This window comes from Camelus dromedarius, chromosome 3 (genome assembly GCF_036321535.1).
Source record: "Camelus dromedarius isolate mCamDro1 chromosome 3, mCamDro1.pat, whole genome shotgun sequence".
NCBI classification, from domain to species: Eukaryota; Metazoa; Chordata; class Mammalia; order Artiodactyla; family Camelidae; genus Camelus; species Camelus dromedarius.
In genome coordinates, this window is record NC_087438.1 from 64,813,394 (window position 1) to 64,835,857 (window position 22,464).

Genomic DNA, 22,464 nt, shown 5'->3' on the forward strand with positions numbered 1-22,464 from the left:
CCTTTCTTGGTTTGTATAAAGAAAGCAGGCTGTTGATAAAATTCTTCAATGTAGCAAACAGTAGGAAGACAGGTATTTAGATCTCTCTGTTCCTTAGATCTTGCAACTTTCTTACCAGCCAAAGTTTTCTCTTCCTTTTGCTTTCTCAGCTTTCTAACGTCCCATTTAGATTAACCCTTTGCATTCTGGCCCCGTAAGGGATTTTCTTTAAAGTCTCCATCACCAACTCTAAGTGTTTTCTCAGTCTCCACCCTTTTCAAGCTTTATAGTATCTGATGCTATATGATATATTGATTGCCAGTACTACTTAAGAAAGCCTTTTTCTTTCATAAGATGATTTCCTTTATTTCCCTGGCTATCCTGTTTTCTCTTCCTTCTTCTCCCCGTTTCTCCACATTCCAAAGTCTTGTACTTTACCCTTTTTTTTTTTTTTCCATTAAACTCTATTCTATGGCAATCACATCTGAACATTGTCTGAATTTAATCTGTTGCAGTACATTGTTCAGTCCAGCCTTACACAGATATGTAGTTGTAAAGGGAGTATTCAATACTCTTTCCAGATAATTGTGGATATTCCTCTTTAATCTGATGCCAGCATTCAATGAGTGATAGTTTCCTAAAGGTTAGCTGCAATGTAGAAACCATGTACTATGTTACATTAAAATTTATTAGTCTGTCTTGCACTTTGAATGGATCTTTTATTAAAGCATGATTTTGGAACATCATATATTGATCATTTTAATAATATTGGTTCTCTGAGTTATGCAGATCTTCCATTGACATGTTGCATTAGTTTATACAATATATAACAACCTCCCTGCCTCCTCCTCCCTGCCAAAACAAAACACCTTTGTTAATATCACCACCACTCTTATCAGAAAAGCCTTTAAATTTGGGGGAGATAATAGAGCTATCTATTATTACATAGAAAATTATTCCAAATTTAGCAATTTAAAACAAAAAGCCATTATTATCTCACAGTTTCTGTGTGTCAGGAATCCAGGAGTGGCATAGCTGGGTGGTTCTGGCTCCAAGTCTTTCAAGAAATTGCAGTCATTTAAAGGCTCAAGTGAGAGTCAGTCTGTTTCCAAACTCACTCAATGTGCTGCTTGGCAGGCTTCAGAAGATCCACTTCCAGGTTTACTCACATGGTTGTTTACAAGCCTCAAGTTCTTGCCATATGGGTCTCTCCATAGTTTGCTTGAGTGTCCCTATGATGTGGCAGCTGGCTTCCCTTTCCCAGGGATAGAAGAGAGAGAGAAAGGGATTGAATAAGAATAAGAGCGTCAACCCAAGGCAGAAGCCCCAGTGATTTTATAACCTAATCTCAATATGATAGCTCATCACATTTAGCCACTTCAGTTCACTAGAAGTGGTCCAGGCCAAAAGGGGAGGGAAACTAAGCTGCACCTCTGGAGCAGAGCTGGATCACAGAATGTGGAGATGTATCTACAAAACCACCACAAGTTGTCAAGCTCATGATGCCAGATGCAAGCTCTCCCAAATTCTAAGTTTTGCTTTAAAGCTCAAGCTTATCATTGGCAGTAAACACTGTCACTTGTTTTCCTTGAAATGACAGGCTTACATTTTTCATTTTTGAGAAAAATATCTTACCACACACTCAATTCTGTATGACCATAGATAACAAGTGGACTGGATGTGGGTACCTGTGAAGGGAGCCAGCCTGATATCCTCACAAAACAGACTCCACCTGAAGGGGCAGTGTGAGAGAAGAGGCCCACCAAAGTCCAAGGGCTTCTCAGGATTGTCATCTACCCAGAAATGCAGTGGGAGGTTTCTAGAAGGGTTCTATGAGACACAGTCACCTTTGACTATTTGCCACTCCTGAGAACACCAATGCTAGTCACAACCATACAGGTAAATAAGAGCTTTTCCCGTCTTACCTTTCCTCCTTCCCTCTTGCAGCTTTGAAAAGGCCCAAAACAGCAACTGATGAGAGAAAAGGGGTACTAAGCAGAGGAAAAAAGCTGACCACAGCTCCCTCCTTCCTCCACTGTAGACTTCCAAGCCTGGAGCAAACCTAGGTATGAAAAAGAAGAAGTTTAAATGGAATGAGATTAGTTTGGATTACTACACTAGACTGGACCCTAATTACTAAAAAGAGACTATTTGTTTATTGTCTGAGAACAAACGCAAATCTATAAAACCTATCTGAGAATTCAAGGGTGGAACACAGTGAGTTGGCACAAATTGACAGTGCAGTTTGAAGGACAGTGGATGAAAAGAGATAGATGCTTTCAGCCTGCACCCTACTGAATTCAACTCTTGTAATAAAGTAATAAAGTGGTTACAATAACAATTTATTGAGCACTTATTTTTGCCAGGCTGAGGTCCTGCTGGTCATGTTTCAATGAATGGACAAGATGTGCTTCTGTTTAGGAGGATGGTGTTTTCAGGATGATTGGAGCCAGGCTCCAATTAGCACGCAAGATAGATTGAAAGTGAAGCAAGATTAGGATCAGCATAAACGAGTTTCTTCTGCATAGCACAGGGAGCTATATTCAGTATCTTGTAACCATAATAAAAAAGAATATGAAAACAAGTATATATGAATGAAACAACATGCTGCACACCAGAAATTGACACATTGTAAACTGACAATGCTTAAATTAAAAAAAAGATTAGGATCAAGGAGAAATTAGGAACACAGTAATAAAATGAGGCCAAAGTGGTCCCTATAGGGACAAAATAGAGGTAAATGGACAAATGTAAGGAATATTTGAGAGGAAAAGGAACATAAAAGTACCTACTTAGATATAATATGGTAAATAAAGCAGAAGGAAGAGTCAAAAGCAGCTTGAATTTTTAAAGCTTGTTTGGATGGGAGAATAATAGAAATGGAAGAAATACAGACATTTGGCAGAATGAGTGGGTTGGGTGGGTAAGAGTGGCAGGAAGAAAATACTAGTTTAATTTTGTTTTTTTACATTTCAAATTTAGGTGACAGTGGGGCTCTAAATGCAAATATCCTACAGATATTTGGAAAGTCATTTATTTATTTGTTCATCTAATATTTCTTGAGAGCCTACTTGGTATCAGATACCATGCCAGGCTCTAGTGGGAATAACCTGGTAAAGAGTTGGAGTTTAAATGGGACATGTGAGCCAGACAGAAAGATCTGGGGGCCCTCATCATAGAGCTGTTCCCTGAAACTATGAATAGAAGTCAGTTTTCTACTGAAGAATGTCAAGAAGAGATGATTTCTGGGTATATTTACAGTTAAGGAGACACAACAAATGACAGATGGGTGAGGAATAAATCAAGATCACATGTTGTAATTATTTTTATATTAAATTCTAACCATTTACAGTTTATAAATATTTAATTATGACAAAAAAGAGCAGTCTCATAGTAGCTGTTCATATTTTTTAAACTTTTTACTTTGGAATAATCATAGATTCACAGGAAGTTGCAAAAGTAGTAGAGGGGTTCCATTTACACTTCACTCAGTTTCCCCTAATGATTTCATCTTCCATAACTATAGTACAGTATGAAAACCAGGAAATTGGAATTGGTGTAATCCACTGATGTTATTAAAATCTCACTTGTTTACATGCACTCACTTGTGTGTATGTATGTGTATAATTCTGTGCCATGTTATCACAGTATATATGGATTCATGTACTCTTTCATCAGTTGTTAATTATTTTTCTTTTCCCTCCTTCCAGTTACTTAAGTAACTTGAAGAATCCACACCACAGGAGTTTTTTTTTAAGGACTTTTTTGTAGTTCACTGATACTCCCTAATGTTCAAACAACCAAATAGAGCAAAGATCAGAAAGATTTTTAAAGTATTTAATTAGCAAGAAACTTGTAAATGTTTTACACTGTTGAATATATTGAGCCAGATTCTTCTGTAACCTTTAGCCATTGTTCCCCAAGTTCTTATTAGTCAAATGTGAGTTATGATTTCTAAAGTCCTTTATAACCCTGCAGTTCTACAATTTTAGAATTCTCATTCCTAGGTCACTTGGTTTCTTGATGTAAAGCATAAACTTGTGGTTACTGCATTCATTCTTTTGAGTTAGAGTCAGTTGCTTACCTTATCTGACAGGTGACTAGTGAGGCAATTAATCACTGTCTTCTTGTAAATAACATCCTGTTAGCTTGAAAGATTTTAACATAGCTTCCACATGTGGCTGCTTCCTTCAAAGGGCTTCAGTATGTTAGGTAATGGGAGAATAAGCTAATAATTCTAACAAAAATAACTTGTATTTTTGAGTGAAAATATCTGTTACCTCATTATTTTTAACAACAATTTAACTAAAACATCATGAACCATTTCTATTCTGGCAACATAGGGTATATTAGCATGAGTTTCATTCCTACTTAATTAAATCAAAATTTGTGATACTCTGACCTGAGCTAGACAAGGAAAAAGCTTCCTCTCTTTAGGAAGAAAATAGTATTAGGTCAATTACCAAGAAAAAGAAAATTCTTACTTATAAACTGATTCCCCTACTCCCTCCCCCAAAAATCTGTAATTAATTTCACGAAAATAGTAAAAGACTTTGTGCTTGGACAAAAGCATTAGTAGAAGACCCATGTAAGTAAACTCCATGTTAAAGTAAATATTTGCAGGCTGAGTAAACACCACTTTGTAAAAGAGTTCATGGGATATAGACTTTATTCAGTGGTCACATTAGAGACCTTGACAGACTTCCTTGGTTTTACATATTGATGGCAACACACAGGAACAGTAAAGTTAGATTTCTAATTCAGTAATGCTCTAGGGAAAAAAAGAGTAAACTAAAACACTTCATGATGTTACTTTTACTGAACTAAAGTTAATGGAGTAATTTAAATTCTTAAAGGACGGTTCAGTAGCTTGTTGCATGTAAAACTGTACTCGTAGTTCCATTTCATGATGCCAAGATTCTCTCAAGGGAAAAACTTAAGAACACAAAGTATTTGCTTTTAGTCAACAGAGTTGGTAGAGAAGAAAACCCCTCTCCAAGAAGTACAAAACATAACACAGTAAAACCCAAGTGTTTAAAAATAATTACAGCAAAAACAAAGCAGAATATATTTATTTATATATATATAAAACCTTAACATTTGGGGCAGAGAAGCTGAACCCAGTTTATTCTCATATTTAAGAATCCATTTTGTAAGTACCCATCGAGAGACAGAATGCCACTAACTCAGGGAGGGAGGCCTAAATACTCCCAATTTACAGGATGCTCAGAGGCATTAGATGATTTTCCCCTCTCACACAGCAACCGAGGGGCAGAAATGAGGTAAGAACCAAGTCTTTCTGACACAAACATTTACTGCTTCTAGGCATATTCTATGCTAATATCTAGAAATCATTCCTATATCTTCATTTAAATAAACAGCATAATCTCCACTGAAGAGCATTTAACACTTTGCTCCCACGTATTGTATGTATGTATGCATTTATTTATTTATTTATTTATTTATTTATTTATTTATTTATTTATTTATTTATAAGTCTCAATAAAGCACCATTTGTATTAAATCAGATGACCTTTTAATTCAATTAAGCTGAATGTTATTTTCTACTTATTGGAAAAAGAAAATTCAAATTAAATATAAATAGAGGAAAACAGCATTTGTAACATATATATCAAAAGGCTAAAATCCTCAATTCATATAGAAATCGTAAATAAATACATAAACATGCCAAAAGAAAAAATATTGGCAAAAGCAATCACATAGGATTCCTCCATTTAACAGATATTTTCTGAATGCCTTCCATATACCCTGCACTGTGCTATGAGTTAGGAATAGAATGAGCAAGTATTTATTGACTTTACACCATACTGCTAAAAAAATGGTTTACTTAGGATAATTCCGTCTGACAAAAATGCATATGTACATATACATAAACTACCTGGAAGGATACATATCAAGTGGTTATCAATGGGTGTTTTGATTTATTTATTTGAAACATAAAATAACAACATGCATTTCTTTTATAATACATTTTTATAAAAATTATAAAACTTACAGACATAAAATTATTCAATTATTTCACTTTTATTATTGGATGATAATTTAGCTGACTATAGAATTCTAAGATTCAGTAATGTTTGTTTCTGATATTTAATATTTTTATGAAAAAAAATGCTTTTGTGTGAAAACACTCTGTGTCAAAACAGTAGGGTCAACATGGCAAGACCTAACCCTTCACTTCCCCATTATACTATGTAAGTAATTGTATAAGCCTTGCTCTTGCTAGCAAAGAGCACATTGTCTCTTTAATATAAAGCAGGAATATTAAAAAAATGAAATGAAACTATCAAGTGAAGATGCCCAGGCAACTGGATATACAGATCTAATGCTCAGGAGAGAAATCTGGAGTCTGAGAGTTTGAAATTTGAGAACCATCAATGGTAGACAATTGTAGAAGCCATGAGAAGAGATGAAAGAGCTCCAGAAGGGACAGTGTATAGTATGAGAGGAGAAGAGGTTTAGCACAGAACCCTAAGAAATGCCATTAGATAAAAGATTGGCAAAACAAGGTAACCCTGAGAGTGATCACAGAGAGGGAGAAAAAAACAACGAGCGTGCTTTGTAATAGAAGGAAAAAAAGATGGCATTTCAAAAAGGGAGAAAAGGTCTGCAAGATCTTGAGAAACGTGATGAGTCTTTAGGATTGGGCAATAGGGAGTCTGTTGGTGACCCTGAAATAGTAGTGCTGAAACAGTTTCAGCAAGGTGAAACTGAAAACAGCAGCTTGACTGGAGTGGTGGGGATGAAAACTAGATTGTAGTGAGCTGAGAAATGAGTAGCATGGGAGGAAAGAGAGACTCATAGACAATCTTTTGAAGAAGTTTGGATTAATCCTTAAATAATAGAATTTAGCAAAGTTGCTGAAGGCAAAAATCAATATCAAAATCACAAACAGGTAAAAGATGAAATAGGAAAAAGTTTTCCTTTATAATAACATATAAAATATCAAGTACCTAGGAATAAACTTTAAAAAGTCAGGTAATACCTCTATGGAGAAAATTATAAAACTAATTGAAAAACATTAAAGAAGACCCACAGAAATGGAGAGATATGCTATGTTTATAAATTGGAAGACTAAATCCCAAATTGACTTACAGACTTAATGCAATCCTAATTAAAATCTCAAGTGATTTTTTCTCCTGGAACTTAACAATCTGATTCTAAAATTTATATAGGATTGCAAAAAGTCAAGAACCGCAAGAGACGCTTGAAAAAGTAGAATTAGATGGAAGAGCTACCTTAAACTTTAATAATTAAAGCAGCATGGTATTGGCAGGATTGCCAAATAGATCAATGAAAAGCACAGACCCATGCATTTATAAACACTTATATGTATGAAAGATGTGGCACTGCAGAGCAGCAGGGAAAGGATACTCTTTCATTAAGTGATGTTTGAACAACTCAATATCCATATGGAGGAAAAACCTGTACATTTATTTTGCAACATATACAAAAGTCATTTCCAAGGTAGATTAAAGACCTATCTTTGTAGAATTTGACACAACATTGTAAAATGATTATAAATCAATAAAAAATGTTTAAAAAAAGATATTTTGAGAAAGAAAAGTTATAACTTTTATCACAAAAAAAAAAAGACCTATCTTTGAAAGGTGAAATATAAAATCTTTGAAATAATACAGAAAAAGAATTACGATCTCAGATTAGGAAGAAACTTCTTAAACAAGACAGAAAAAGTCCTAACTAAAAAATAAATATTGATAAAACTGACCTCATTAAATTGAAGAACTAGAAAACTGAAGAAAATGAAAAGATAAAAGAATGAGAAGACACATTTGTAACAGATATAGCCAATAAAGGACTATAATCTAGAATACAAAAATTCAGATCAAGGAAAAAAAACTACCCAATATAAAAATGGACAATAGACTTCAATAGATACCTCATGAAAGAAGAAATCCAAATGGCCAATAAAATCAACCTTATTATTTGTCAGGGAAATGCAAGTTAAAATCACAATGACTTAATTCCCACTGGAACTGGTGAAAATTCAAAGGTCTGAAAATAAGATGGTTACTTTGGTGAATATGTAGACTCACTTATGTACTACATGTATAGTGTAAACTGGAGCCACCACTTTGGAAAATTGTCTAGCATTATTGCATAAAATTAAATGTATGCATATTTCATAATGTAGTAATCTCAGTCCTATGTATATACTGTAGAAAAAATAGTGTACATATGTGCATGTACAAGAATGTTCATAGGAGTATTATTTATGATAGCCAAAAACTGGAAACAACACACATATTCATCAATACTAGAGTCAATATATAAACCATAGTATATTCATGTACTAGAATTCTATATAGCAATGAAAATGAATGACTTGTTGTTACATATAACAATATGGATAAAACTTCTGTAAATAACACTGAACAAGGGAAGCATGACACAAAAGAATACATACACCATGACTCCACTTATATTAAGGTCAAAAGCAGTCAACTAAATTCTCTAAGACTGCATACTTGGGTAGTGTATTGGTACACTCAAGCCAGGTAATTGAGGATTGTTTAATAAAAGGTGTGGGAAGGGTTTAGGAAAAGCTATCAGGCATGGTACAGGGTCCTAGGGCTCATAACAGCAGGAGCCATAATGATCCCTAGGCATAAAGGGGTAAGCTGAGGGAACCCAGAAGGAGACAGTTGCATGAAGAGGTAAGTCTCACAGGAGCTGTGGCCTCTGATTGGTATGATGGCTAATTTTATATGTCATCTTGGATGGGCCATAATGCCCAGATAGGTGGTCAAATCTTTTCTGCATTTCTATTAAAATACTGTTTTTCAATATGAAATTAACATTTAAGTCAGTGGGTTTCGAGTAAAACAGATTACCCTCCATAATATTGGTGGGTCTCATCCAATGAGTTGAAGGCCTTAATAGAACAAAGACTGACTTCCACAACTAAGAAGGAAGTCTGAGGGCAGACTGCTTTTGGACTTGATCTACACTCTTCCCCAGGTCTCCAACCTGCTGGCCTAACCTGCAGATTTTGGATTTACCAAGCCTCCACAATTACATAATCCAATTCCTTAAAATAAATCTCTCTCTCTCTCATATGTATGTATATATAACAGTGTTTTTATATGTATACACCCACACTCACATACCCTGTTGATTCTGTTTCTCTGGCTGACCCCAGTGAGTACCGTCGGTGACAAAACCAGTCCAGTTAGCCCTTGGAGAGATGCTATAGGAGAGGAGCCAGGGGAGGGAAATACCCTGTCTCATTCTGCCCTCTCTGATCTCCCCATTGCTTAAATGCAACTAGAAGCCAGAAAGGAAGAGGAGCCTGCTGATATAGTTCATACAAGCTAGCTTCCCAGTATACAGAGCAGGGTGGAGAAGAGAGAAGAGCAGGCCTTGACAGGCAAAGAAAGAGTTAAACTCATAAAAAAAAAAAAAAAAAGCTTGGAAATTATTACCATAAAATTCAGAATGGTGGTCACCTCCAGAAGGCTGAGAAGGTAATGACCCAGAAGAGACACATGGGTTGGGGGTATTTCCTTGATTGGATGGTGGCTAAATGAGTATTTGTCTTATGATTATTCATTAAACTATACATTTATGTCTTGTGCTTTTTTGTATATTTCATAATTTAAAAGTTTAAATAAGAAAACAATGCTCCACAATAGGAACTTGTATAATAATCTAAAAATCGTAATTATTTTCCAGGTGAGCAAGTTTGTAACACTTAAAACAAGTCTGTTTAAAAAACTAGAAAATTTATTACAGACAAGCATGTAAGTCCTAACCAGTGAAAGAACTAAATAACTCAGAACTTAAAAAAAAAAAAAATTGCTTCCAGCCAGAGAGGGGAAAAGAATAGTAGCTGGAGACTTGGACATGTTTAAATGCTGATAGTAAAGATCAGTAAAGAGGTAAATGTTGAAGACACAGGAGGAAAAGAGGAAATAGATGGCGTGCAGTCCCTCTAAAGTCAAAAGGAGAAGCACACATAGCCAAAGGGACTAACCTTGAATAAGATGAAAGATATTTATTGCACTGTGACTGAAAGGGGAAAAAAAAGGATGTATGTGGCTGCACATAAATTTGTCAGCTTAGCAATGGGAAGCTCAGGAGAGTTCCCTATCTGATGCTTCCTTTTTCTGTGTGACATAAAACATGAGGCGGGAGAAGAGGGCAAGATGCCAAAGTCAGACTTGGTGGACAGTGAGAAGGTGTGGGCCACTTTTGAAAACAAAAGCATTTACTAGGTTTGCCAGGCAGTACTGAATGTCCGATTGAAGATGGAGACCATGAATCTGTAGCACCATTAATCTGCAGAATTATGTGATTTTCTACAGTAAAATTTAGCAATCCAGAGATGGGTATAAAAAATTAGACACCTGGGTTGATCCACAGTTGTTGAGGTTTTGGACTGAAGGACAATAGAACAAGGCATGTGAGCATAGCGATAAGAGACGCACTATGAAGTCTCAAATGCAAAGGGAAGGAAATGAAGACAGAAGAGGGCTAGCAGAGAGGGAGGAAGTGGAAGGGTCAGAGTTTGGAGATTCTGTAAGAGCATGAGCAAGGAGCAACTGAGTGATGGAAACAGAAGGGTGAAAAGTTGCGTGTTCAGGTTGTAGAATATTGGAATGCATTGTTTAGAATGCAGTAGCAGTTGCAGGGGGTGAGAATACCTGTGTTCTGACCATGGAGCAGATGGGTTGAAGTGGAGTAGAAGTGAAAGTCACTGAAGATAAAGAGGCTAAGATGTTGAAAGGATAATTCATGTGGACACTGACATCACTGAAGACTATGGATTTACTGGGGTGGAGAGAAAAACAACGAACAGCATATGTGTAAGAGGGTGAGGTGGGCAGCTGATTGGAAGGTTGCTAAATGATAGCGACAGGAGAGAGGGAGAAGGGAGGATAGTTTCTCTTGGATCTAAGAAGCACAGAAGTTCTTCAGGAGGTTGGAGGAGTAATGGTCTGGTTCTCCGCCTCCACTCTGATTGGAATTCCAGAAGGTAAACTAGGAAAGTTTGGCAGAAAGCAAAGCATAAGCAAACCTAGATGACCAGGATAAGGTATAGCTGGAACTGTAATAAGGATATCAGGGAATAGGGCATGTTAGGTTAAACTGGCTATAAAGTTTTCAAGAAGAATTTGCCCTAGAAATACCCTGATATTGAGTAGTGGGTGGTCCTGGTGGCCTAGATGCCTGGGTAGGCTCTGGAAGACTTCGAGTTTTTAGGTCATTCCTTGATATGAGAATCTAGTAGTAAAAAACACATGTGTATTATACATAGTTGTTTGCATACCTGTTCAGCAGGTTATCAGATTCCTTTGAAGCTCTGGGTTAATAACCATATTTAGAAGGTGGCTTTGTGAATGTGGTTGTTGGATGATCTTTGTGGGTAATTCCATCATGCAGCAGACATTAGTCTCTTCTAAAAGGCTGTATCTGTTAATTAGAAGGGAAGACTTAAGAAAACTGATCAAGGCATAAATTGTTCAATGCAGTTTTCTCTGGAAAATGTTGTCTCTATAATAATTCAGTGCTGCCATAATGCAAAATATCCTTGGGAACAAGATGACCTGTACCTTAGGTACTTAATAAATGTTTGTTAAACTGAAAGGGAAACAAAGGGCTTCCCATGTAGACTTTCCTACAGGGAAAAGAAGGTTGGCCACGTATCCTAGATTTCAAGACCCTTTGATAGTTAACCTTCTCATTATAAATGAACAAATTGTTATTCTAGTTTACACACTGGCCTCTTGTGCATTGAGTTAGCACAAACTTCATCCCTTGAGTATGATCAACTCTGGGCACCCTGACAAAATAAAGTTTCTGGACTTGCAAAACCAAGGAATGAGCCCTGGAAAATGTGACTTGACTGAGGCAATGTCATCCTGAGGCTGGCCTGAGCAGCCCAGCTGGCCTCTCCCTGTGACATTTCTAGCATGGTTGTTTAGAACAGCAACTCTATTTAAATCAATTTGACCTCCTGCAATAAAAATCTTTGAGACACGAAGGAGTCGTTAGCAAAACATTGTTGTAATCATCGTTAATGCAAGAGGACTGAGTAATTTATTAGAAATCATGGTGAGTTACTAAAATACACTGGCTGAAAAATGCCTCCTAATTCTAGAGTCTAGCGTGAGGAGTTACTAATTGTGTACAGCTTGTGACTGTTCATGGGTAGCGACCTAGTGACAGACTGTTCCATTTTCAGGCTACAGCTAGTGAGTGAGTACTAAAACACTTGTAACAAAACAAAACAAAGCAAAGGAAACTGCTTTTTTGGCCTGTTTTGTATTTTTTGTATTATGCTATACTTCATTGCTTCTTGAGTTATGCCAGGGTTGCACATTTCTGAGTGTCTCATTCTTTTTGTTCATAGAATCATAGAACTTTCCCACAATTCTGAAGAGTTAGACATAATGACCTATAAAAACAAGATTTTTTTTCCAACGTGGCAAACATTCCAGTAATAATTACTGATTATTCTTCTGTTTCAGTTCACCCACAAAAAGATAGTTTTAACTAACTAGTTCAACAAAATATCATTTCTTTCCAGATTTCATTAGAAGGAAAGAGTTTTCTCACCCCTCAGAATTTCACAAATTCTCCCTAAGATTTGTCAATTTCCATGGTATTAAACCATGGTATGTGAAAGAAGTCACAGTATATACAATACCCATCCTTTAACTTTACCTAATGTCAAATAATTTAATTCTTATTATTTTTAAAACTTTTTTTAATTGGTAATTCTTATTTTTATATTAAATCAACAAATGATATGCTATGGCTTAAAGGCAAAACTTGAGAAGACAAAAAAATCCTGGGTTTGTGGTGGGCGACTTATGCTGCTACCTGGGTGGGAGGTTGCGGATGGGAATGTTAGTGGCTTTGCTCAAATACCTCTCATTTAAGGGATGTTCAGTGGAAAGTCTGAAGCTCTACTTGCCACTGGGATTGGTCCAGAAGCACCTTTGCTTTTTGTTCTTCCTATTTATCACTTCACTGAGAAATGCCTGAATGCCTTTTAATGTAGATTGAATTGCCTGGTCTCAGCCTGGTCCTAACTCAGAAAGGAGTTTGTGACACCAGAACATCTTGAGGGAGCATGTGGCACAAGCCCCATTAGCAGAAACTGTATCAGCCCTGTGGGAGCAGGGCAGCTATTGGTTGGAAAGGGGGTTTGGATCTGGCTACAGCAGGGTGGGGGAAAGGGAGAGAAACTGCTAGTATAGCTAGAGAGATGAGAATAATCACACGCAATGTTTTAATTTGAAGGTAAGAGAAGGCAATCCTCATCAAAAATAATTCTCAAATCCCAGATTTAGATTTTTTAAATTGAATGGGTTCTAAACAAGAGCGTGGTGAGGAGTGTCAGTAAGAATGAGGCCCCGGGGATCTCTGGAGAGAGTGAGAAGCGGCGGAAAAAAGAAAGAGAAAACATTGCCCTTCACATTAGCTAGGTGATCTGTGAGAATGCCAAAAGGAATATTCACCAAGGATACAAGCTGCCAACTTAGTATTTAATGGTATCAGTAGGGATTTCCTCAGATAAAAAGATCATTAAGAAAATTTCAATTTCTGTTCACTGTAAAAAGAGTTTGTCACGGCAGACAGGATTATAAACTCAGAAGTGAAAAGTAAAAAGCAAGTCTAGAAAAATAAGATCAGCAGCAACGTGTGAGGGGAGAAGTCACATTAAGCAGCTCGTGATGGCTGTTGAATGAAAAAGGAGAACATCTGAAAGTGTGCTTGTGAAATGCCCCAGGTGGGGTCATGCCCAGCAGGTGGCCATGGCAGAGATGCACGTACCTGAACAGGGCAAGTAAAAGGAGCACACGAGATGGGGAAAGATTTAGCAGGGATTTACCACTGGAACTGGCGTAACTTTTATTACAGTTAAAGCTAGAGCCAGATGATAGAAATATTGAAAACAATCTGTTTTTTAATGTATTCGAGTTCTTCAAAAAGGAGGTCTATCAGCAAAGTATTACACCATTTAAATCTAATATCCTGTATTTCTGTATGGCTACAAATGGAAAACTTCAAAAAATAGTATGCATAAATAAATGACCCAGTCAACAGTGCTTGATTATGATACTTGCATGTATATTTTTCCAGGACTAAATAACAGAGCAGGCATATTAAAGACCAACCAACTAGGTTTCTTTGAAGTTCACACCTTTGAAAAATATTGGTGAGAAACAGGCAATCCTGATTTCAAGGAACATATGTTCTGGCATTTTTTAAAGTAACATTAACTGAAAAACAGGACAATTGTTTCAAAAACATGATTAGGCACAATTATAGGGGTGGGTGGATAATATAATTTCAGACAAACCAATGAACATTTTAGACCTTTTCTGAAAGAATTTAGGATATTTGGATTTTGCAAACAGATAACTCACTTTATTTTCACTTTAGCTTCTCCAAACAGAACGGATGATAATGCAGCCTTGCAGTTTAGAAGAAATCCACAGTTTAGAAGAAAACTGTTGACTATCTCTCTGGGAAGAATTATACAGGTAATAAAATGAGTAAAGTCAACTTTTCTCATGACTGACTGACTGTATGGTTACTGACCCTGGTACATGACTTTGCTGAGGTTGCTCTACGTGACATACGTGCAAGCTCTTGTTAAAAAAAAAAAAGTTAATCTTGAATTTTATGATTTTTCTGTAAATTTGCAAACTTTATCTCTCTCATTAGATTAGTTAAAACAATACAAATACATTTTTCACTGGGCTGATTTCTAGGCAAGTAGGTTTGCAGTTTATCTGTGTTAGCTTCTCCTATCTCCCCTTTACTTCCTCTCTCACAGCCTCCTTCGCCCCAGGAGCCAGCCTGGTGCCCTGTTCTGCTTCCTGGCAGCCCAGGACTCCACTGTGGTATCCTTCTAAGCTTGCTCTCTAGGGCACAGCCTTAGATGCCAGACTAGTGGTCTCCAAACCTTTTTTGACTGAACTCCCTATCAGAAAGAATTTTGAGCATACCCCCAATCTTTATAAATTTGATGTGCATATATTACTGTTAATATATTATGAATACAATAAAACATACTGAAACAGAAAATTTTAAATAGATGAGATTGAAGTAAGTCATATTTTAAATAATTTTAAAATGTATTACTACTAATAATACAAAGTATTCTTTTCTCTAAAATGTTACTGTTAACAAAGCTTTTAAGGAGAACAATAACTGAATATGCCTCATTTTTTAAATCTTGGTTCAACATTTTGTGATACAGCAATGCAGATACCTGCTTTTATATTCAGTTTATTTAAAGGCTCTCTGAAAAGAGTTCACAAAAATATGGGAATTTAAATGGAAGAACTGCTTCATTAGCTGGGTTACTAAATCACACTTATTTTTCAGTCTCATCACTCATTTTGCAAAGATTGTGGTTAAATCTGATGTGTACATTTCCATCTTGCCTAATGTTACTTAAGTGGATCCAAAAATTCTATACGATATCAGAGTTTTTATAGGTTACATACATTTTTTTCATCACAAAAATTACATAACAAAGGAAATATTTTCAAATATCAACATAGCATAGCAGGTAATGGCACAGAGCCTGAAGCCAGTTGTCTAAGTTAGAATGCCAGCTCCTGGATTCTCACTACTTCTACAGTTGTGGACAAGTTACTTAGCCTCTCCATGCCACAATTTTCTCTCCTGTAAATTTGGATAGTAATAGATCTTTCTCAAAAGGGTTGTTATGAGAATTAAATAAGTCAATATTTGTAAAGCACTTAATATGATATCTGGTATATAGTAAATATATTTAAGTATGTAAAGGAATATAGGGAGAATTCTCACGCCCTGCTCTTGGGAGTATAATACTTAAAATCACTTTTGAAATCAGCTGGGTATTATCTACCAAAGTTGTACACACACATTCTCTGTGACCCAGCAGACCTACCAAGATACTATATTTTAAAATGAGTGATCCTAGCAACTTTATTTGTAATAGGCAAAAATCAGAAATAACCTACATGTCCATCTACAATGGAGTGGATAATGATTATTTATATATGCACTGGTTGCTGTTCAGCAATAAAAAGGAATGAAAGGGATAAACCACATTACAACAGCATAAATGAATCTTACAAATGATGATGAGAATAAGAACAAAGACACAAAAGAATGTGTTATAGTGTGATATCACTTATATGAAATTCAAAGAAAAGAACCAAAATATTAGTTTAGGAATGCACATATAGGTGGTAAAACTGTATGGAAAAATAAACAAATAATCATCACAAAAGTCAGGCTTATGATTATCTCTAAGAAAAAAAAAAAAGAGGACCATAACTGAGAAGGGGCACCAGTGGTATGTGTGTATGTCTGTGTGTGTGGAAGTGTGAGTGTGTGCACCCTTGCATGAATGCTGATAATGCTCTATTTTCTGGCCTGTGAGATTGCTTAGGAATGTTTCTTTTACAATTATTAACTATGTGCACAGGTATTATGCACTTTTCTGTATGTGTGTTATATTCACAGTGAAGAATTTTTTTTTTAAAAAAACTGCTATACAAGTCTTGTTTTTAACAAAATTAACCTCAGTTTCTGGCTCCAGCTTCTTTGCTGGAATAACTGGTGTATGAGATATATCTTAAATGAGTTTCATGTTGTTGCTCTCACTGCAACTTTAGTTTGGAATCCTTCCTTTCTTTAAAAAAACCCTTTTTTTAATCTAAGTAACTCATCCATCAGTGGTTACACTTACACAACTTTTGCATAAAACACAGCTTTTATTTTTTAAAAGTCAATTATTATTGCATATATCATTGAAAGATATAATAGAAAAAGAATATCTTCTCTACTATAGCTTTCCTTCAGTGGTTCACAGAATTGTCATTTAAAAATGTATTTCATAATTGAAACACAATCTAGTAAATACCACACTGAAACAGAATCTATGATATACCATAGCATGAGACATATTAAAAACTTCTGTGCTTTCAGTTTAACCTTACAATAAATTCCCCACATTGTGCAACATGTTCCAAACTTGTGTTTTTGAGTCTTTAGCAATGTTTTATATGCATGTTTTCAAGATATTTGCTATCAAAGGAATGCATTTTTTTCCCATTTGTGTTCCATATATTATTTCAAGTATTTTTCTCTTCACAAGAAGAAAACTGTCTTCCCACTGGTGTGTTGCTTTTTGACTTTTCATTTTTAAGAAAGCTCAGAAGAGGCTTCATGGTATTTATAATTGGTGAGTTTTCTTTAAAGTATTGGCTTGAATCGTACATCCCTTAAATATGCTGGAAATACTGTTGAGCTTTCTACTGGAGTTTGGATGTCTAGTTTTTAAGTAGTTAGCTAATTGTGACTTGTTCAGAGCATCATTATCTATTAACTATAATACATACTTTGGGTAAAGTTGATGTTAGCAAAAGTAAATGTAAATTCATGCTTAAAACAGTTTTAAAAATCATTTTAATCATTATGGCCAACTTCTTGTCAGGTCTGATCAGCTGTTAGTTTTTGATCTTGCAGTGTGGCTCCCAAAGGGTGCCAGAAACGTCCACTCAGCCCATGGCATTTGCTTGCTCTTGCATTATTAACACTGTCTCCATTGGTCCATGCTGTAATAGTTTACTTAAACATCATCCATAAATCCATTTAGTCAGATACAGAAACTGCAACATGTGGCAATACGTTGAAAGTGAACAAAGCAGAGAGCCCTCGCCTCCCCCAGCTGTGTGCTGCTGTGCTCCCACCCTCTCCCCAGAACGCCCCGGGAGCCTGCCCCCTTACAGATCAGGTTGGGGTGCCACTACCAATAGTCATGTTAAATATTAGGAGAGCTTAATTTCTTTCCCCCTTTTTTAAAATTTTTGGTAAAAAATATGTGTTTGTAAATAAAAATTCAATACTTTATTCTGGAATTCCAGTAGTCATTTTCTACTCCCCTAAAATTTTGTTTTTAACATTAGAAATCCCTCCTTTTTAATGAAAATAAACATGAAACTCTAATTAAAAAAAAAAAAAAAGATGTCAATAAGACTGCTCTGACTGACTGAGATGAAAGGGGGAGGTGCTCAGATCTCCCTAGGCATCTTTCTCCCCCACCTCCTCAGATTCCTTGGTGGAAACCTAGTTTCCTTGAAATATGGTTGGAAAATCTTACTCCAAGCCTAGCTCTTCAGACCTGCCCTTACCAACACTTGTTTTCTCTCTAGTCATTAAGGAGCTAGCATGATTTCCAAAGGCTGGAATATAAATATTCACAATCCGGGGACCAGTAATAGCTGGCCAAGTTATCTTACACGTACCTTACACTGACATGTGGTTACATTTCATCTGGGGGTAAGAACATCCAGCAGAATGAATATGAAATGGTTGCATTCCAGCCTCGAAAATAGACAAACATACTGTTTGGGCTGAAGGACCTTCCTTGTGTGTTCCACAGTGACCTTGAGGTTGGAGGACATATGATAATCCAATTTGTTACACTCTGGTAAAAGTGAAAAAAAAATTAATGCTATTAATGAGGGAAACTACAAACATATAAACCAAATAAAATTTGTAAATAAAGGGGAAATAATTATTTTTAAAGTAGTCTTAAAATAATTATGAAAAGAGTCTTTAAGATACCAGGAAATGGACCATCTGTGATATTATATTAACCAAAATAAGTAATACTAGCTGGTGTAATAATTGACTCCAAAATGTCTGGCTTAACTCAATATTTAAGATCTATTTTCTCACTCATATCAAAGTACAATGCATGCTGTGAGGAGCTTCTGCTATAATCAGTCATTCAGGGACCCATGCTGTAGATTAACAAATTCAAACACATAGCTTCAAGGTTGATCTGTCTTCATTCAGTTGGTAGACGGAAGATAAAAAAAAAAAAATGGAGAAGGCATACCTCTTCACTGCTCAGCAGGGGTCATATTCCACTAGTAAGAATTAATCACGGGGCCCTATGTACATGCAAACACTTTGGGAAATGTAGTTCTTCTATGGGTCCTGGAAGAGAAAATGGGTTTGGTGAGCATCCAATCAGGCTTTGTCATAGATACAAAGGTTGGTCTAAGGGATTCCCAATCTATAACTTGAGTATCACCAGGTCTGACTTTGGAAATCTCTTAGGAAGTCTCTACCACTCTCTTTTCTGCCTGTTATAATAAAGGGATCAGAACACAGCACTAATTGTAGCTCTTGCTGTTCCCTGAACAAGCCACAATCTTCCATGCCTCTACACTTTTGCATGTGATTTGCATATGATGTTCGTCCATTCTTTACAATGCTTCTAACCTTCCCTTCCTCCAAATCTAGCAAGCTCCTCATCTTTTAATACCTAAGACAATGGTTACTTCCTCCATGAACTTCTCTCTGAAGGCACTGATCTCTTTTTAATGTTCATTCGACTTTATCCTCATACTTTGTAACTACCTCTATTACTGAATGCATAAGCCTGTATTATAATTTTTAAGGAATCAGTATGCTTTCACTATTGAAATGGATGCATTAATATTCATAATATAGTGACCATTAATAATAGATTTAGCTTCCCAAAGGTAGGAACTGAGTCTTGTGTATTTTAGTATCTCCCATGCCTTCCCAGCATAAGCCTGTATCACATGCTCAATAACTGAGAGAAAAATGAATGCTGCTTCCCTTTCTGCCACTTCCCAGCCAACTCTAACACTCAAGCTCTCTCTCTCCCTCTCTGTATTGTGGTAAAAAACATATAACATAAAACTTATCATCTTAACCATTTTTAAGTGTGCATTAATGTTAACTGTATGCACCTTGTTTGCAACAGATCTTTAGACATCTTCATCTTACAAAAAGGAAACTCTATACTCATTGAACTCATTTCCCTCTCCCCTCAGCCTCTAAGAGTTTGAATACCTTAGATACCTCATATAAGTGGAATAATGCAGTATTTGTCTTTTTTATGACTAGCTTATTGCCCTCAAGATTCATTCACGTTGCAACATACAATAGGATCTCTCTCTCTTTTAAGGCTAAATATTTCATTGTGTGTAATATACCACATTTTCTCTATCCATTCATCCATTTCAGTGTCTTTATTTTTTTGACTTGTGGTAACCAGAAGGAACTGATGACCCAAGAGAAAATGTGATCTTGTATTCTTAAATATTTCAGGATAGTTTAGATTCTAGAGACTAAAAGAGAAATTACACTTGAGTGCAAACAGAAATTAGATTTTTTTAAAAATCAGTGACTATATAAAGGATGCCTCCCATATACCGTTTCTGAGCATGAGAAACTATTAAACTACTTTCAGCAGAGCAACCAGGGCCCATAATAAAATGCTGTTCACATTCCCAAGGCCTCTTACCCTAGTCTTTTCACTGCACTACTCAGCACCTCCTGTTCCATACCCTCAAAATAGCTCTGTTGAGAAAAGAAACAGCAACACGTTAAAGTAGGGCTAAATAAATAAATAAATAAGAGATAAACAAGAACTCTTTCAACACAGAGCACTTGTACGAATTTTCATGTTTAGGGAGAAGTGGAGCCCCAGAGTAAACTCTGGCCCTTTTTGGAATTGGTGGATTCCAGTGTTCATTTGCACTGAGGTAGTCTGAGGCCCTTCAGGGACATTCATAACCTTTACTTCAGTGCCTTATCATCAAAGAATCTAAAGTATCCTTGCCATTAGCATGATCATTATTTTTTCAGTTGGTCTGAGGCGCTGTTAAACATGTAGCCATAATGTCTATTCAAAAACCTCCCAGTAAACTAGCGTTTAGCTTGTAAACACGTTAAACACCTCACACGTAACTACTTTCTGAAACTATCACAGTAAGAACCGCAATACTTAAAAAACAAAAAAACAGTTTTTGGTAAAAGATGCTAAATATAGCTTGAAGTAGTAACTAATCCTCCCAAAGCGGTATTAGAGAATTAATTGGTGTGCGAACAAAGAACCATTCCTGCACCAGCATGAATGTTGCCTTTATGTTTTTCTGACAAGTATGATTCTAGAAAACAGCTGTAGTACATGTTGACGAAAGATAAAGCGGCAGACGTGGTAAACCACTTTTGATCAAGACCAAGAGGAGAAAAAAAATCGGGCGGCTGCAGCGACCAGCGGGCTGGAGTCTCCAGCTTCCCTCACCTCTTTTCTTCCAGTCTTTAGGGAGCAGGGGCCTCACCGCCCCACCCCCACCCCCCTTTCCTGGCTCTGGTTACAGCCTTTCGAGTTGAACAAACTTGCTGCAGGCGGATTGGCGATCGGGAGCTCCCAGACTGGGGCGCTGTATTTATTAATTTATATTCCGCGGCGCCCCGTGTGGGCCGCTCCTTTGTATCCGGCGGCCGCAGCCCGGGCTCCGGGGCCTCAGCGGGGAGCGCGGCCCCCACGTCCGCCCGACCCCCAAGGCCGGCACGTGCTGCTCCCGCCTGCCCAGCCCGCCGAGGGGGCGGAGGCGCGGCTTTTCTCCTCACCCCTTCTGGGCCAGAAGGAGGAGGAGCAGCAGGAGCAGCAGCAGCAGCAGCAGCAGCAGCAGCAGCAGCAGCAGCAGGAGGCGACAGCTGCCGGGCCGGGGGAGCGCGGCGGAGCGGGGCTGCGGCGCCCGGCGACTCTCGGCGGCGGGGGATGTTTCCGGGCACTTCCTGACTGGCTGGCAGCGCGCACACGGCCGGACTCGCACGCCCCCGGCCCCCCTGGCTCGCTCGCTCGCTGGCTCGCGCCGGCCCGCGCTGCGTCGGCCGCGCAGCTGTGGAGGCGCGCTAGGGGGACGCGGCCGGGGATGAACTGATTGCGGGCAAATACGCCGCCGACGGGCCGCAGGAGGCCGTAAGGAGCCTCTTTTCTCCGAGTCGCCGCCCTGCCCTTGGATTTGAGATCATGTACGTACGCATCGCGGTCCTGCCATTGTCTCTACCTCAGCGCGTGCGGTGCGCCCCAGGGCGAGGGGCTCGTGCCATCCTCGCCGCGCGCTGCCCACCCCCCCGCACTTCCTGTTCTGCTGAAAGTGATCCTCGCGCTGACCACGCGCCTCTTCTCCCCCTCGCCCTCGTCTCTGTCGCGTAGGTCCATTCACATCGTGGCGCTGGGGAACGAGGGGGACGCGTTTCACCAGGACAATCGGCCGTCGGGGCTCATCCGCACTTACCTGGGGAGAAGCCCGCTGGTCTCAGGAGACGAAAGCAGCTTGTTGCTGAACGCGACCAGCACGGTCGCGCGTCCGGTGTTCACCGAGTATCAGGCCAGCGCGTTTGGGAATGTCAAGCTAGTGGTCCACGACTGTCCTGTCTGGGTAAGGGGCCACAGCTGCTCTGTGCAGAGGCCGACGGAGCTTTTCTTTCTTTATTTCCTTCTTTTTCTCCTCCCTCCTTTTCCCCTTTCACGAATATGGACCGTCCGGTCACCTGGGTAGAGCTTTTAAACATTTTGGGAGAAATCTTTGGTCCTTCGTTTCATTGGGCAGGAGCCAGCCTAGTCAAAAAACGCTCTTAGAAGGCTCTTAG

At 37.9% G+C, this 22,464-nt stretch overlaps 1 protein-coding gene and 1 long non-coding RNA gene across 6 annotated transcripts in view; one reads left to right on the forward strand and one right to left on the reverse strand.

Annotated features, from left to right (window-relative positions):
• Positions 1 to 678: 678 nt before the first annotated feature.
• On the reverse strand, positions 679 to 22,173 carry LOC105100889 (uncharacterized). Of its 5 annotated transcripts, none has more exons than XR_004135708.2 (7): positions 22,110 to 22,173; positions 20,327 to 20,382; positions 18,884 to 18,984; positions 18,285 to 18,466; positions 11,294 to 11,436; positions 1,905 to 2,041; positions 679 to 1,234 (listed from the first exon to the last, which is right to left on the reverse strand). It is a non-coding gene; the product is annotated as an uncharacterized LOC105100889 (long non-coding RNA). The 5 variants fall into 5 exon arrangements; XR_838235.3 differs by lacking the exon at positions 22,110 to 22,173 and adding an exon at positions 21,852 to 22,018; XR_838236.3 differs by lacking the exon at positions 22,110 to 22,173 and adding an exon at positions 21,110 to 21,319.
• RHOBTB3 (Rho related BTB domain containing 3) overlaps positions 21,513 to 22,464 on the forward strand; it is a 47,211-nt gene continuing 46,259 nt past the window's right edge. Inside the window, exons 1-2 of the mRNA XM_010993962.3 lie at positions 21,513 to 21,843; positions 22,028 to 22,253. Coding sequence (XP_010992264.1) covers positions 21,842 to 21,843; positions 22,028 to 22,253 — 228 coding nt within the window. The 5' untranslated portion in view covers positions 21,513 to 21,841. The remainder of the gene's footprint in view (positions 21,844 to 22,027; positions 22,254 to 22,464) is intronic.